The sequence below is a fragment of the Apium graveolens genome, chromosome 3 (genome assembly GCF_009905375.1).
Source record: "Apium graveolens cultivar Ventura chromosome 3, ASM990537v1, whole genome shotgun sequence".
Taxonomy (NCBI): Eukaryota; Viridiplantae; Streptophyta; class Magnoliopsida; order Apiales; family Apiaceae; genus Apium; species Apium graveolens.
Window position 1 is genome coordinate 180,161,701 of NC_133649.1, and position 14,769 is coordinate 180,176,469.

At 37.8% G+C, this 14,769-nt stretch overlaps 1 protein-coding gene across 1 annotated transcript; it reads right to left on the reverse strand.

The window, feature by feature from the left end:
* Positions 1-5,998: 5,998 nt before the first annotated feature.
* On the reverse strand, positions 5,999-14,482 carry LOC141714732 (uncharacterized). Its single transcript, XM_074518234.1, has 5 exons — positions 14,372-14,482; positions 13,481-13,740; positions 9,271-9,635; positions 6,527-8,874; positions 5,999-6,454 (listed from the first exon to the last, which is right to left on the reverse strand). The coding sequence occupies exons 1-5, from the start codon at positions 14,480-14,482 to the stop codon at positions 5,999-6,001; spliced, it is 3,540 nt and encodes a 1,179-aa protein (XP_074374335.1).
* Between the last annotated feature and the right edge of the window lie 287 nt (positions 14,483-14,769).

A 14,769-nucleotide genomic window follows, 5' to 3' on the forward strand; every position in this document is an offset into this window, starting at 1 on the left:
TTTGTTTTAAATCTAAACTTTATTCTCATCTTATTTAAATGGCGAATAATATTCAGATTCCAAAAACAAATTTTGTTTCTATTATTGAACGTCATCCCGTGAAAATGGTACATTTTGAAACTTGGATCCGTTTTTTAAACGAACACTCAATTGTGCGCTTCGCATTAACGACTAATGTGAAATTGAATATTGAGCTTCTCAGGCATGTACACACAACAGCTATAAACTCTTCTGCAGATGACTAATTAGCTTTTTCTTTTGACATTGATGATGAGACCATCAGAATTAAAGAGGATGATATCAATGAACATCTTCAGTTACCTCGAGATAACTTTGATGGCACTCTAGAAGACTGGGAACTACTCAGCTTCTTCAGAGCAATCAGGAGCACAATGACAACGAATGATGATTTACCAAGGCATTTCAACAAAAGTCATCTTCCGAAGGAATGGAATCTATTCTTCAATATACTGTCTCATTGCTTGTCTCCCAAGACAACTGGATTTCATGGACTCACTATCTTCAATCAAGTTGTTGGGGTTGCTGTCGCGAATAATCTTCGCATCAACTTTGGGAGGTTATTCATGGAGTACATTTTGGAGAACCAATCAAATCATCAGAACTTTATCCTATATGCAAGGTTTCTTCAGATAGTACTAAATGGAAAACTGTCAGAAGCCCAAAAGACATCCACTCACAGTGACTTAATGCAAGATCCTCCTGTCTTGTGTCAATTGGTAATAACAAAGCTACACAAGAAAGGGAACTATCCAAACTCAGAGGTTGCTTTCCTAACAGACCACGTGATAGATGCCTTTGCCACTATCAATGCTCAATATGAAGAAGAAGAAGAAGAAGAAGCTGAAGATGCATCTATAGCTGCAGATGAACCTCAAGCTGAAAATGACCCACAGGAAAACATTGATCATGAACCTGAAGAATATGTGCATGTAGAAGCAGATCAATCTATTCATGAGCATGGTGACCAAGCAGAGGTTGAAGTTGAACAAGAATAAGAAGCTGAACCTGAAGATTCCCCTCAACCTCAACCTGAAGCTGCTAGTCCACCACATCAAGCTGTTGAGTCTACTCATTCTAATACCTCTGTCTATAGACCAGCCTTCTCAGTTATGGGTACTTCTGCTATGAGTCGTACTTTTGAAGCATGCTCTGATTTTATTAGCATAGATCAATTACACCTTGATTCTCAGCACACACAGATACTTGTTAAACAAGTTGATAGGCTATGGAGTGAATTTGGCATGCCACAAATTCATAACACCCTCTAGATCCAAACCAAACACCATCATCTCTCCTAGCTCAAACCCTGAAGTATAAGGACCCTATGCAAATAGAGGGAGAAACTACACTAGATGCAGCAAATAAGGAAGGTACATTGAGTGAACCCACAGCTCTGTCTCCTATGAAGCAAAGTAGTGAGCAACCTGAGACAACTACAAACCTCCATGTATCTTCTCAAAAGGATTCTCTGGCTAAAAAGGCAACTACACAGTTACTAGATCTATCTTCTCAACAAGGTAGATCTATTGAAATTCACCCATCAGCCAAGGCATCCTGTAACGAGTCAAACACCTTATCAAATATCCAAGCTCTTGAAGCTTTAAATGAGTCAATTAGAAGAGTACTATTTGGTGAGGAAGTATTGATGGTAACAGGGAATTCAACCATTTTACGGTTAGAATATCATGTTCAAGGTCCTTCAATAGATCAACTGCCTTCACAGGTGTTAGGAGAGAGTGCTGTAATCGCTGCCAAACCTAGCACAACACTTACCTCCCTAGGACTAATAAACCTGGATGTATCTGCGGATAGTGGATCCGACATAGGTGCGGATTGGCAACCCATTGGCAATGAACCAGATTCAACTGGTGAGCCAAAGGGGAATGTATCTTCATAGATACAAGGGGAAGCTAGGGATCAGATGCCACATATGAAGGCCCCAGTGCTCCTCCCAGAGATTCAAACTCTGGATGAATCATCTCCTGATGATAGGCAACTTATCTCAGACAAGGATGGGGAATTGCGAACTCCCATTGCACCACTGCTGACCTCCTTAAGAATGGCTCCAGTGTCTTCTGCAGGTACACTTGGAACTCGGAGCTTTGAGAGGAGTGAACTTGTGAGAATGAGTGACACACATGACCCTAAACCGAGTGATAGAGTGATGAGCGATACACTGTGAGAAGCCTGTGAGACACCTACCATCCAAACTACACCTATAGATCTACCAAACTACGTCACTAAAGATTATCTCAAAGAGCAACTAGCATTTCAAAGATAGCTATCTTAAGGAACAACTGGTTCTTAAGGATCAACACCTTCAGACAGAACTATCTATCCGAGATCATCAGATCGCTAGTCTTTTCCGATCAACTTGAACATCAACAAGCAGCATTCGTCAGTTTGCGGGAATTCGTTGAGCGATCTCTCTCTCATACAGGAAAAGGAAAAGCAACTGCCAACACTGAGCCAAAGATCTCAGTCAGCAAGCAGGCGCCAATCCCGGTCTCATATGAAGCAGCTCTTGCCAGTACTGGGCCAAATACCTCGGTCAGCAAGCAACTGCCTGCTTCTCTTGAGATCCCTGTCTCGTCCTTACATTCTCAATCAACACCAGCTCTGAAGGATAACCCAACTGAGGGGGATAAAAGGGCAGCAGAACAAGAAAAAGTGGACACTGCTGTTAATCTACTTCAAGATGCCTTTCCGACCACTGGTATATATGATGAATTTAAAGTAGAGATGAAGGAAGAGTTAGAGGAGAGAATTGATGAAAGGGTGCTCCTAAAGGAAAGATTCACTAAGGAAAGCGCAACATCTCAGGGGGAGCAATCAGGGCATCTGAGCCGAATCATTACAACTCAGAGAAATCTGCTGTATCAGATATATGCTCCAAGACCCTTATTTTCTGAAGAAGAACTAGAAGAAGGTGAAATAGATAAAAGTGATGTTCCGATAGGGTGTGAGCCAAGATTTGAAAAAGTGGCTACGGAAGAAAGAATGATCATCACCGAGGATGAAGAATTTGAAGATGAAGATGCTTTCTCAGACCACTGTCTATCCTATGGAATCACAGAGAAAATCAATCGCTCTTATCTGGAAATTTAAGAAGAAATAGAAAGATCCAGAGCAAGAATTCAAAGAGCTATTCAAAGAAAAAGGAACAGAGAGGAGAGAGAAGCACATCTTCGAGCTAACAGGAAAGGAAGTAAATGGGAAGAAATAAAGAAGATAATGGATAAACGAGAAACATATCACTATTCAAACCCTAGAAACTCTAATCTGTTGAGAATTGTGGAGCACTACAGAGAGACATATATAAACATCCATGAGTTCTATGATCAGTTCAGCAAAGTAATTACTGGAACTCCTGTGAACATTCTGAAGAATGGATGGAAGATCACTATCAATCACAGAGATGGTCTACAGATGAAAGTGTGAGCCAAGATTTGAAAAAGTGGTTACGGAAGAAAGAATGATCATCATAGAGGATGTAATAACCCCAATTTTTGGAATTTTTGAAACACGGATGATTAGTAACTTTTGCTGATGATGCTGATTAAGAAATATTATCAGACCACGCTATATAAGAGTACTGTTATGGAAATTCTATGATCGTATTAGTATTCCATAAAGTAAATAAGTGTATGTAAAGATCGTCAGAATCCAATTCCGAACACTTTGATTTTTCCCAAAAATCCACCAGATACCGAAAGAATTGAGTATAAGGTAACATGATTAAAGGGATTTAAATTCAAGGATTATAAGAGAGGATTATAAAAGGAATATAATGTATTGAGAAATGTTTAGGGGAACCCAAGTAATAAGATCCCGGGTATGATCCCTCAAACGATAAACGAGAACAAAAGTTAAGCGAACCGTAAAACACATAAGTGACCAAAAGACAAGCTTGTACAAGAAGCCAAGGATTGTGACATCATCAAACCACAAGGAAGAGACATGTGGCAAGTGGATGACATAGGCATGGTGACATAAGCATGACATAAGGGAAACAATTGTTGGATGATTGTGAGCCACACAATATTTACCAAGGTAACAACCTAATTAACAAGCAAATCATCACACAAATACATAAGCAACCAAAACAAAAACATTTCTTTCTTCCCCCATCTCTTTGCCTCGGCTTTTTGAAGAATAACAAGGAAGAAAATTCCAAAACCCAAGCTCCACTTAATCATAATTCAAGAGGTTTGTTTGTTTAGCTTCCATAATTCATAACTTAGATGAGCCATAAGTTTAAGCTCAAGATTCCATGTTTAATATAGCTAATTAATTCATCAAAGTTCTTGGTGAATAATGTTTTCAAGAAACTAACTTTGTGTTTTCTTATGTTTCTTCAAGATCCAAGCTTAGTAGAGAGTTAGTGGTTATTTAAGGCTTCCTAAGTGATTCTCCACTCTCCAAGGAAGGTATAACTTCTCAAACCCTTAGTCTTAAGTTTTGTTGGTTTGGATTTCATAATGTTTAGATGATGGGTTAGTGTAATGGGTGTGTACTCATGTTAGAGCTTTGTTTAGTAAGTGGTTTTGTTGATTTTGTAGTTAGGAGTGATGCTTGTTAGATTTGAAGTTCTTGGTCACATTTTTGACTTGGTTTAGATGAATAAATTGGTAATATTGAGTTATTGGGGCTGTTGTAGTATGGTATGGATGGAGTTTGGGTATATGGTTGATTTGTGGTTGAATTGTGGTTGATTTGGAGTGGTATAATTTTGGGTAATCGCGTAAACATAGCCGTCGTAATGCCCGATTTACCTTAGACTGTTTTTGTTCTTAACATTAGGACCCGTGAACTCACTGCTAGGTTTTGACCATTGCCATGTTTAGATAGTTCATGTTACGAGCTTCGTTTTGATATGTGGTTCGTTTGATTCCAATGTACGTTTTAGGAGAAACGACCGTTTTAAGTAACGGCATTTCGCGAACAAAACATTTCCCCTCGCCTTACTTTGAAACCTTGGTTAAGGACCTTAAATGACTAATTGGGATATGAAACAATTATGTTAAGTGTATTAGGCAGTTGGTAAGGTACTCGCGAAAGAATCGCCTTAAAACCCTTAATGGTTAATTTATTAAAAATGGTGGAGCCGAGGGTACTCGAGTGACTTAAGTGAATCGTTAAGCGCGAAAGTGAACGTTAGGGTTCTAATTGGTTAAAGTCTAGTTTCTTAAGCGACCGGGGTTTAATTCCGACTTATATTGTTGTTCATAGGTTATCGGACCCACTCTAAGCTTAAGTCTATCCGGGAACACTCAGGCAAGTTTTCTACCCGTTATACTGTTGTTGTGATGTATATATGTATATGCATTATCTTGTGATAAGTGCATGATTGTTATTAGCAAATCTTGCGATATATTGGAGCATGTTGATATGGTATATATGCATGCCTGTTTTGTAATCTGGATATCTAATTGTTGATTCAAATGCTTATAAGTTGCATAATACCTATGCTAGAGATAAGCAGTAGTTGCGTATACCCTCAGTATAGGGGACCCAAAGGTGAACATATTTCTAAACCGGGAGTCGATGTTCCCGAGTATATTATATATATATATATATATTATATTTATATATATATGGATATAGTTTTCAAAACTATTAATCGAATAAGGTTTATTCGATAACTTTATTTTAATTAATGAATATTATTTTGAATATTCATTTGAGGATGTATGACTCTGTCTATTTTATTTAATGAATATTATTGTGAATATTCATTCGAGGACTTATGACTCCGTTTATTTTATTTAATGAATATTATTTGAATATTCATTCGAGGACTTATGACTCCGTTTATTTTATTTAATGAATATTATTTGAATATTCATTCGAGGACTTATGACTCTGTTTATTCTATTTAATGAATATTATTTGAATATTCATTTGAGGACTTATGACTCCAATTATTTACTAAGTAATATTCTGTATATTTTTTTTTTGACGAAATGCAATTTTATTACTCCGATAACTCGTTCAAAATACAATTCTTAACTACGATTGGAACAGACCCCCAATCAAAAATACGATTAGGATACATATGAGCCACATGAGCTAATTCATGTGCCGACATATTCACAGACCGTTTAATGAAATACAACTTAACGTTGTTTAACTCATAAATCAACTCTCTGCACTCCATTACCACCTGACCAAGTCTGGAACGCATTGGAGTAGCACTTCGAATCAGCTGAACTACCGCTAAGCAGTCTGATTCAATGGTGACTGCGGTGTCCGACCAATTCTTGGCCCAACTCAAGGCTTCCTTGATTGCTATGGCTTCAACTAGGGACGGCTGCATTACCTCTCTGTAGCATCTGGTTTTTGCCAACAGAAGACGACCATAATGATCCCGGGCAATCAAACCTATACCTGAAGCTTCCTGGTCCTCAAAAATTGCTGCATCGGCTGTTATCTTTACTTCATTTTATTGTGGCTTTACCCAGTAAATAGCACCATCTCCTGTCACCGACGGGTACAGAGGTACCACATGGAACCTGTTCTGAGTTAACATCCACTGTGAAAGATACTCCCAAGCTTTAGCGACAATTTTCATGGGGCTCCACCTCTTATTTCTCCATACTAAATCATTCCTAGCTCTCCAGATGGACCAACACAGAGTGATTATTTTCGCATTGGTATGAGCCAGCTGAGCCAACAAATTACTTTCCAGCCATTCTGGGAACTCCATGGTGACATTCGTGATAATCCTTGCATTGTACACTTGCCAGCATAGAGCTGCAGACTTGCACTGAACCAAGCTGTGAAAAATGGTTTCAGGTTCTTCGTTACAAACTGGACAAATGTTATCAAGGGCGACATGCTTTGTCTGTAACACAGTCTTGGTTAGAAGACAGTATGAGATGGCACGCCACACTGAGTTTAAAGCCTTCGGTGGGGCTTTAATGTTCCAGATTTTTTTCCAGAAAACACTATTGCCAGCCGCAGGCCAGGCTCCTTTCTGCTCTTGTAAAAGCTTATACGCGGTTTTCACTGAGTACTGTCCAGAGTTTTCCAGCCTCCAACATAGAATATCTTTGTCCAAGTCTTGTTCCACCCTTGTATTCACAATGCACAGCTTATCTCTATCATCAAAAATATCGTTTATTACGTCCATATCCCAATCTTTAGTACCTGTACAAAATAAAGAGAATACCGTTTGATTTGTCAACGCTGGTGAAACAGTAGAGGTGAAGGGGTTCTCTACATTGTTCAACCATGGTTGCCCCAGGATAGTAATCTCTTTGCCTGTACCAATTCTCCAGTTCGATCCTGCAGATATAACTCTCCGGGCTTCAGCGATACTCCTCCAAATAAAACTTGGACTACTGCCTAATTTTGCTTCCATAAAGCTCGTATTAGCATAATACTTAGCTTTATAAACCCGAGCCACCAAACTATCAGGGTTTGTAATAAGGCGCCAACATTGTTTCCCCAACATAGAGAGATTTACGTCCCGTAAACATTTAAAGCCCAGGCCACCCGCATGTTTGTGCCTTGTCAACCTATCCCAAGACATCCAAGTGATTTTAGAACTTGATTCCTGTGATGAATTCCAGTAAAATCTTGACATAGCTTTCTCCATCTCCCTAGTCAGCTCCAGAGGAAGTAAAAAAACATTCATGGCATATGAGGGCAAAGTTTGAGCAACTGTCTTGATAAGGATCTCCTTCGCTGGTTTGGAAACACATTTCGCATTCCACTTCTGGATGCTAGCATTGACTCTGTCTTTAAGATAGCCAAAAATTACAGTCTTGTTTCTACCTAGTATATTAGGGAGTCCCAGGTATCGAGCTTTGTCATCTGCCTCTGGTATTCGAAGGACCTGGCACACTGATTCCTTATTATATGAAATAACATTTGCACTGAAAAAGACTGTGGATTTATCTCTGTTTATACGCTGTCCTGAAGCTCTTTCATAATAATTCAGCAATTCCATTACTTTGAGAGCTTCACCTGTTTCAGCTTTGCAATAAAGGTAGCTGTCATCAGCAAATAGCATGTGGCTGATCGTCGGAGCTCTCCTGCAAATTCTGATTCCGTGCAACCACGTTTTTGCTTCATAATACCTGGTCATAGCTGAAAGACCCTCTGCACAAATGATGAAGAGGTAGGGAGATAACGGATCTCCTTGCCTTAATCCTCGACTCGGCTTAATAGGTCCCATCTCAAATTCACCATGCACTATCGTATAGTCTACTGTAGAAACACATTGTAAAATTAGATGAATCCACCAACTGTCAAACCCCATTTTGAGAAGTATATCTTGAAGAAATTTCCACTCTATTCGGTCATACGCTTTGGACATGTCCAATTTAAGAGCCATGAACCCATCTTTTCCAAACTTCTTTTTCTTCAAATAATGCATAACTTCAAATGAGATCATAACATTATCAGTAATTAATCTACCTGGTAAGAAAGCACTTTGAGTGTCCGAGATTACACAATCCAATACATGCTTGAGACGATTAGCAATCACCTTTGTAATGATCTTTATTATGACATTACATAGAGCAATAGGTCTCAGCTCTGTCAACCTTGATGGATTTTTCTTTTTAGGAATGAGAACAATGTTGGTAGAATTGATGTTGTCCATGAGAACCCCTGTCGTGAAAAACTTTCTAACCATTAATACCACATCCTTACCAACTACCTTCCAATTTTTCTGAAAGAAAGCCGGGGTCATACCATCCGGTCCCGGGGCTTTGTCCGGATGCATATGAAAAACGGCATTTTTCACTTCCTCATCTGTTACAGCTTCCAGTAAGAACCTATTTTGTTGCTCTGACACTGTTTGTGTGATACAATTGAGCACCACATCACCTTGAGTCTGCTCTGCAGTAAACAGATGTTGAAAATAATCAGTTATTAAAGTTTGCAGGCCGCTGGTCCAGCTAAACTAATCACCATCTTCATTTTTCAACTTCTGAATATAATTGTTCCTTCTTCTCTTATTACATGCCGAATGAAAGTATTTGGTCTTCTTCTCCCCAGCTTGTAGCTAGAGCTGCTTGGATCTTTGACGCCAAAAAATTTCTTTTTGATCTAACACTAGAAACAATTGCTTCCTTGTGGTCTCATATTCAGCTACTGAATGAGCATCTCTTTTGTTCCTTAACAGCTTTAGCTTTGTTTTACAATCCTTTATCCGTCTGCTAAAACACCCCGTGATTTCTTTCCCCCATACTTCTAAACTTGCTACACACCTATCAATTTTCTGAATAATGGTACTATCCTCCTCATCTTCCCAACAATCCTTTATAATTTGAAAACACATAGATTCAGTAAGCCAGACATTCTCAAAACGGAATGAGCGTTTCTTATTGCCTCTAACATGCCTTTCTGGACATAGGAGTAAAGGGCTGTGGTCTGACGGCGAGCCCTCCAAATTATAAACTTTAGCCAAAGCAAACAAACTTAACCACTGAGAATTTGCCAGCACCCTATCTAGCCTGATTTCCGTCCAATGTGAAGTATTCCTTCCCTTCTCCCATGTGAACTGGTGTCCCGTTAACTCCAGGTCATAAAGCTCAGCTTCTTGAAGACATGCATTAAAGCCTTCAATAAGAGAATTGGGATATGGGGGAAGTAATATTCTGTATTTTGTTAAAGAATAATGTGTCGATAATCAAACTTATTTTTTATTATTCAAATAAAGATCGTACTTTCGTATAAGTATATCTTTGGTTATTTATTATTCATTTCAAGTATGAGTTTTAAAACTTCTACTTCAATTATTTTTATAAGGATAATCCTTATGGGAATATTATTTAAATAATAATATTCAGATATTTTCTAATATATCTGGACTGATTTATTTCATTAAATCGGCATTACTCCAAACATTCTTAAAAATGCTTTCGAGTCTTCAAAATGATTTTTTTTAGTTAGAGCGGATCCCAAAACTCATTTTTACATTTAAGATCTTCCTTTCGAAGGGGATTTAAATACTCGCTCAAAACCTGGGGGATTTGGCTCAGTGGGATATTTTACATTCACAACGAGGTTGCTGTTTTGAGAAAACATCTTGATTACTTGCCCATCGTTCGGGAAGTAAGTTCATCTATTTGAGTCGGCATCAGCAACATGGACTCAGTGGGCGTCCATGAAAGTGTAAGTGGCTCAGTGGGAGTCCATCAAATGCGTAAGTGGCTGAGTGGCAGTCCATCATAAGGTCCTATTGCGGCCAGGGTGATGACCAGTGGGGAATTCGTCCATCTACTAGTAGAAAAGGTTACTTATTGGTATCTTTGCCTAATCAGCAAGATATCAGGTTTATTCCAAGGTTTTCTCCTTTCCAAATTCATTGGATATTGCAACTCTGTTTATAATTTTCATAACAGAGGTTTTCAAGGAGTGTATGAAATGAATATATATATATAGGTGTGTATATATATCGGGACTTAATGAAGTATCTCGTAACTTCATTCTTTATAATGATATTTCAAAGATTGAATCTATTCAAGTCTTATCTTGTAGACTCATCTATGTGATGAACTTTTGAAACTGATTATAACTTGAATGGTGGTAGTTCAAGTAGTATTTGGAAAAGATATAAGTATATTGGAGTATCTTGTAACTTCATCATTTCAACTTATATCTAGTAAACGATTATCTTATGCATGATAAAGATTTTCAGAAAAACGTTGAGACAAGGTTAGATATATGAGATCACCTTGCAACGATATTTTTATACAGTTATAAACTGGAACTCAGTGTATATTATACATGTCGGAGGATTTCAAAGATTGTGAAAAGTATATATGTATATATACTGAATATTTTGCGACTTCATCGCATTAAGAGATCAACTTGGTTCATTTCTTCTTGACCAAGACTTTCATGAGTACTATGAGAATGCTCATATATTGTAAATCATTATACATATTATTTTGGTGGGCTTGTTGCTCACCCTTGCTTTCTTCTTTCATCAGACAACAACAGATAGACAAGATGGATAGGACCAAGCTCCCAATTAGCAAGCGGATAGGAAATGTTCCGCAATTTCCTATAGGCGTTGATGCCGTTATAGCTGAGGTAGGAATTACCAATAGGCTAGGCTTTCAACTTTTGTTGTACCAGACTTATGTATACTATGAATTGTAATAATGGCAAAGAATTTGTAAATCTATTCAGAAACCCTTTTGAGGTGTAATGACTTATAATTGTGGAATAAAATGACTTGTGTTATTTTGGTATTCATCTCTGAGACTATAACTTGTGGTGTGTGTGTGTATATTGTGGGGTCACAGTACGCCGTAGTTGGATGATTATTAAGATTGGGTGTTATTAAGGGAAATGGAACTCGTGACAACCCGGATCCCCGACCCCGGATTTGGGGGTGTTACAGAGGATGAAGAATTTGAAGATGAAGATGTTTTCTCATACCACTGTCTATTCTATGGAATCACAGAGAAAATCAATCGCTCTTATCTAGAAATTCAAGAAGAAATAGAAAGATCCAGAGCAAGAATTCAAAGAGCTATTCAAAGAAAAAAGGAACAGAGAGGAGAGAGAAGCACATCTTCGAGCTAACAGGAAAGGAAGTAAATGGGAAGAAATAAAGAAGAAAATGGATAAACCAGAAACATATCACTATTCAAACCCTAGAAACTCTAATCTGTTGAGAACTGTGGAGCACTATAGAGAGACATATATAAACATCCATGAGTTCTATGATCAGTTCAGCAAAGTAATTACTGGAACTACTGTGAACTTTCTGAAGAATGGATGGAAGATCACTATTAATCACAGAGATGGTCTACAGATAAAAGTGTCTACTAGTGTACTGAAGTAGTTGAACATTGTTGAATTGTTTGTCTTAGCCTCAAAGATCCCATGGTTGAAATCGAATACAAATGAATACTTCAGAGACAAACTTTGGAGAATGATGATGGATGTATCTCCTCAAGCATTTATGTATCCATTCGTGATCAAACTTGTTGTGGGTGGTAGATTGCAGAATATCACCATGTCTGTCCAACACATAAGAAGCATTCGGTATCTACAACTTACCTTTCTAGAAAGTCAACTAAAGAGCAAAAGAGCTAAGCTGATAGCTCCATGTGTCAAGAGATCTGAAGCAGATGTCAAAGCTGCTGAAGTTCTATACACTTATAGGCTCAATGACAAGATGATCAGAGACACGGAGAAGGATATGAGGGCAATCACTAGAGAATATCATGAGATGGTGTTCATTAATGGAGAAGCAGAAATTAATCTTCTCAAAGACACTGAACCCATAATCAACATTGACAGTGAAAGAGAGTTAGTCTTTAGAATCAACAAATGCAAAATCAGAATCAAAGACTTTAGGACAAGTGAATCAAGCTCAATTCAGCAAGCCTTGACGGATGTCAAACTATCTACTTATAAAGATGACAAGGTTTTCTGATCCCTATCATAAAGATTCTTGATGAAGTAACGGAAGAAGAGTCGATCAATGACACTAGAAGAGTAAGAGGACATCCAAAAAGGATAACAGTCTTCGTAATGTCCATAAAATCCTCTCTATTGTTTGATTTGGTTCCTAAATGTACTAAAATCAAGTATCTTGAGATAATGCTTCATGAGCTAAACAATCCACCTCCGGTCAATGCACTTGAAATAGAAGCTCATGATTGTGTTCAAGCTAGATTGAATAAGCTGAAGGAATCTCCTCCTAAGAATAAAGTCTCTAAGAGAAAATCCGTTCAGCCTCAAGAAGAAGGAAGCAGGAAGCAGAAGAAGGCAAAAACAAAGAAGACATAGAGTATATATCCAGGCTAGAGGAACACTTTTTTGTAATTTGTATCTTAAGAAATCTGGAAATGAATATGTAATCCAGAATGTATTTAATATCTTTATCTATTTTAAAGTTCATATTTTTTCTTATTATCAGTTGAGTTATCCTTAAGATTTGCTTGTCGAACTCTAATAATCAAATAGAGGGAGATTGTAAAGCATAATGTAATGTAACATGTAATCGAGGATTTATAACTCAACATGAAAACAGAAATAGATAAACATTATTAAACTGTGAAGCACAGGAACCCTTCAGATGAAGACAGGATAAACACAAAGAACCAAATGGTGTGATTAATTCATTAAGTCCTCCTACAGATCATAGGAAAAAGTTCATTTCTATGTTCAAGCAGCCATGAAGAATAAGACATCAAGGGGCTTTAAGTATCAGTTGCATGTATTGACTTCAAATTTTACAGATCAAGGGTTCAGTGAAAGAAGCAATGGATAAACATCAATATGTATCAACTCAGAATGACAAGACAAATTGAATCAGGATCCTCTCAGTACTAGTTGTTTGTGAACCGGACCAGTGCACCAAACATCAGCATTCAAGGAGGTATTTTGATTCAATTAACAGAAGAAAAATGATTGATACATTGAAGAATGGTTTGACCAAGAGCCAAAAATATTCTAAGTAAAAGACAGCTCTCTCTACCTGTCGCCACACGAGATGTAACCACAGAGAAATGGCACCAAGGCACCCCTGTCGCCACAGGAGATGTAACCACATAGATATTGCTCTAAGGCAACTCTGTTGCCACAGAAGCTCTTGTCGCCACAGAGGTGTTGGAAAAATTGCTCAAGGCAACTGTCGCCATAGAGGATGTCGCCACAGGAGAGCATTTGTCGCCACAGTAGCATGTCACCACAGAGGTTGTCACCAGAGAATAACAAGACAACTATGTCGCCACAGAGCTGTCACTACAGAGGATACACAGAGAAAGCTTGTCGTCATAGATATGTCGACACATAGGTGTTGTTCACTGATTCAATGTGCAGTAAAGGTAAATGATTTGTGTGGACAATAATTGGCCAGCTGTCTATTTAATTTTGAAAGACTACAAAGTAACAATTGAATGTAATTTAATTAGGTTGGTTATCTTCTTCAGCAAACACAGAAAGTTTACGAGAGCTCCATTAAAGCTTCACATTTATTATCCTTATAAACATAATGTTATGCTACTGAATTTATTGTAGCTAATCAATACTTTGATTAGATTGTAGCAACCTCAAGGTTTATATTAATAGAACAATATATTCCTCGAATTGTTTTGTGTTATTTTTGATTATGTACTTTTAACGAAGAACTTGAAATGAATTAAAAAATATTGTAGGTATCATATTCAACCCCCCCCTTCTACGATACTTTGGGATTAACGGTACCATTGGAATTTCAAACCCCACTAACTATTCTACACTAGCCAAAGTACCTAGTTAACCTTGCATGCAAATTTGGTGTATTAGTGGGAGAGGGGTAAATTGGTAAAAGCTTCGTCCACTCACTTTTGCATGTGATTATAAAAGACAAAAAGGGATGATCAACTACCAATTCTATACTCCACCCCACCACATCACTCCACTCCACTCCATTTCTCTCTCTTCTCCCTCCTCCTCCATCACCCTCTCGGCCGAACACCCCATCCCCCATTCCCTCCATTTTTCATCCATCTTTCACCTTCTTTTAGTGTAATTTTACTTCCCATGATTAGTTTACTCACTTCCCAAAGATTCTTATGCTTAAAAGTTGATGATTTATGGTTGCATGTTGTGTTTTTGTTTAAACTCAAAGAGAAAAACCTTGATTCTTGTGAATCCAAGGCTTCTCCATGAGATACATTACCTTATGTGCTAGTATTATGTATTTTTGTAAAAGAAACTTGATAAAACTCTTTGCATGTTAGTGATCATTCATTTATGGCCATTTATAGTCTTGCATGTTAGTTT

Bases quoted from the DNA above. Each gene is read 5' to 3' on its own strand.
- LOC141714732 (XM_074518234.1), bottom strand. From the start codon at position 14,482: ATGGAGGGAATGGGGGATGGGGTGTTCGGCCGAGAGGGTGATGGAGGA. The intron at 13,741-14,371 runs GTAGTTGATCAT...CTGTAGTGACAG, and splicing joins TGGGGTGGAGTATAGAATTG to CTCTGTGGCGACATAGTTGT. The intron at 9,636-13,480 runs GTAGAGAGAGCT...AACAAAATACAG, and splicing joins TACATCTCGTGTGGCGACAG to AATATTACTTCCCCCATATC.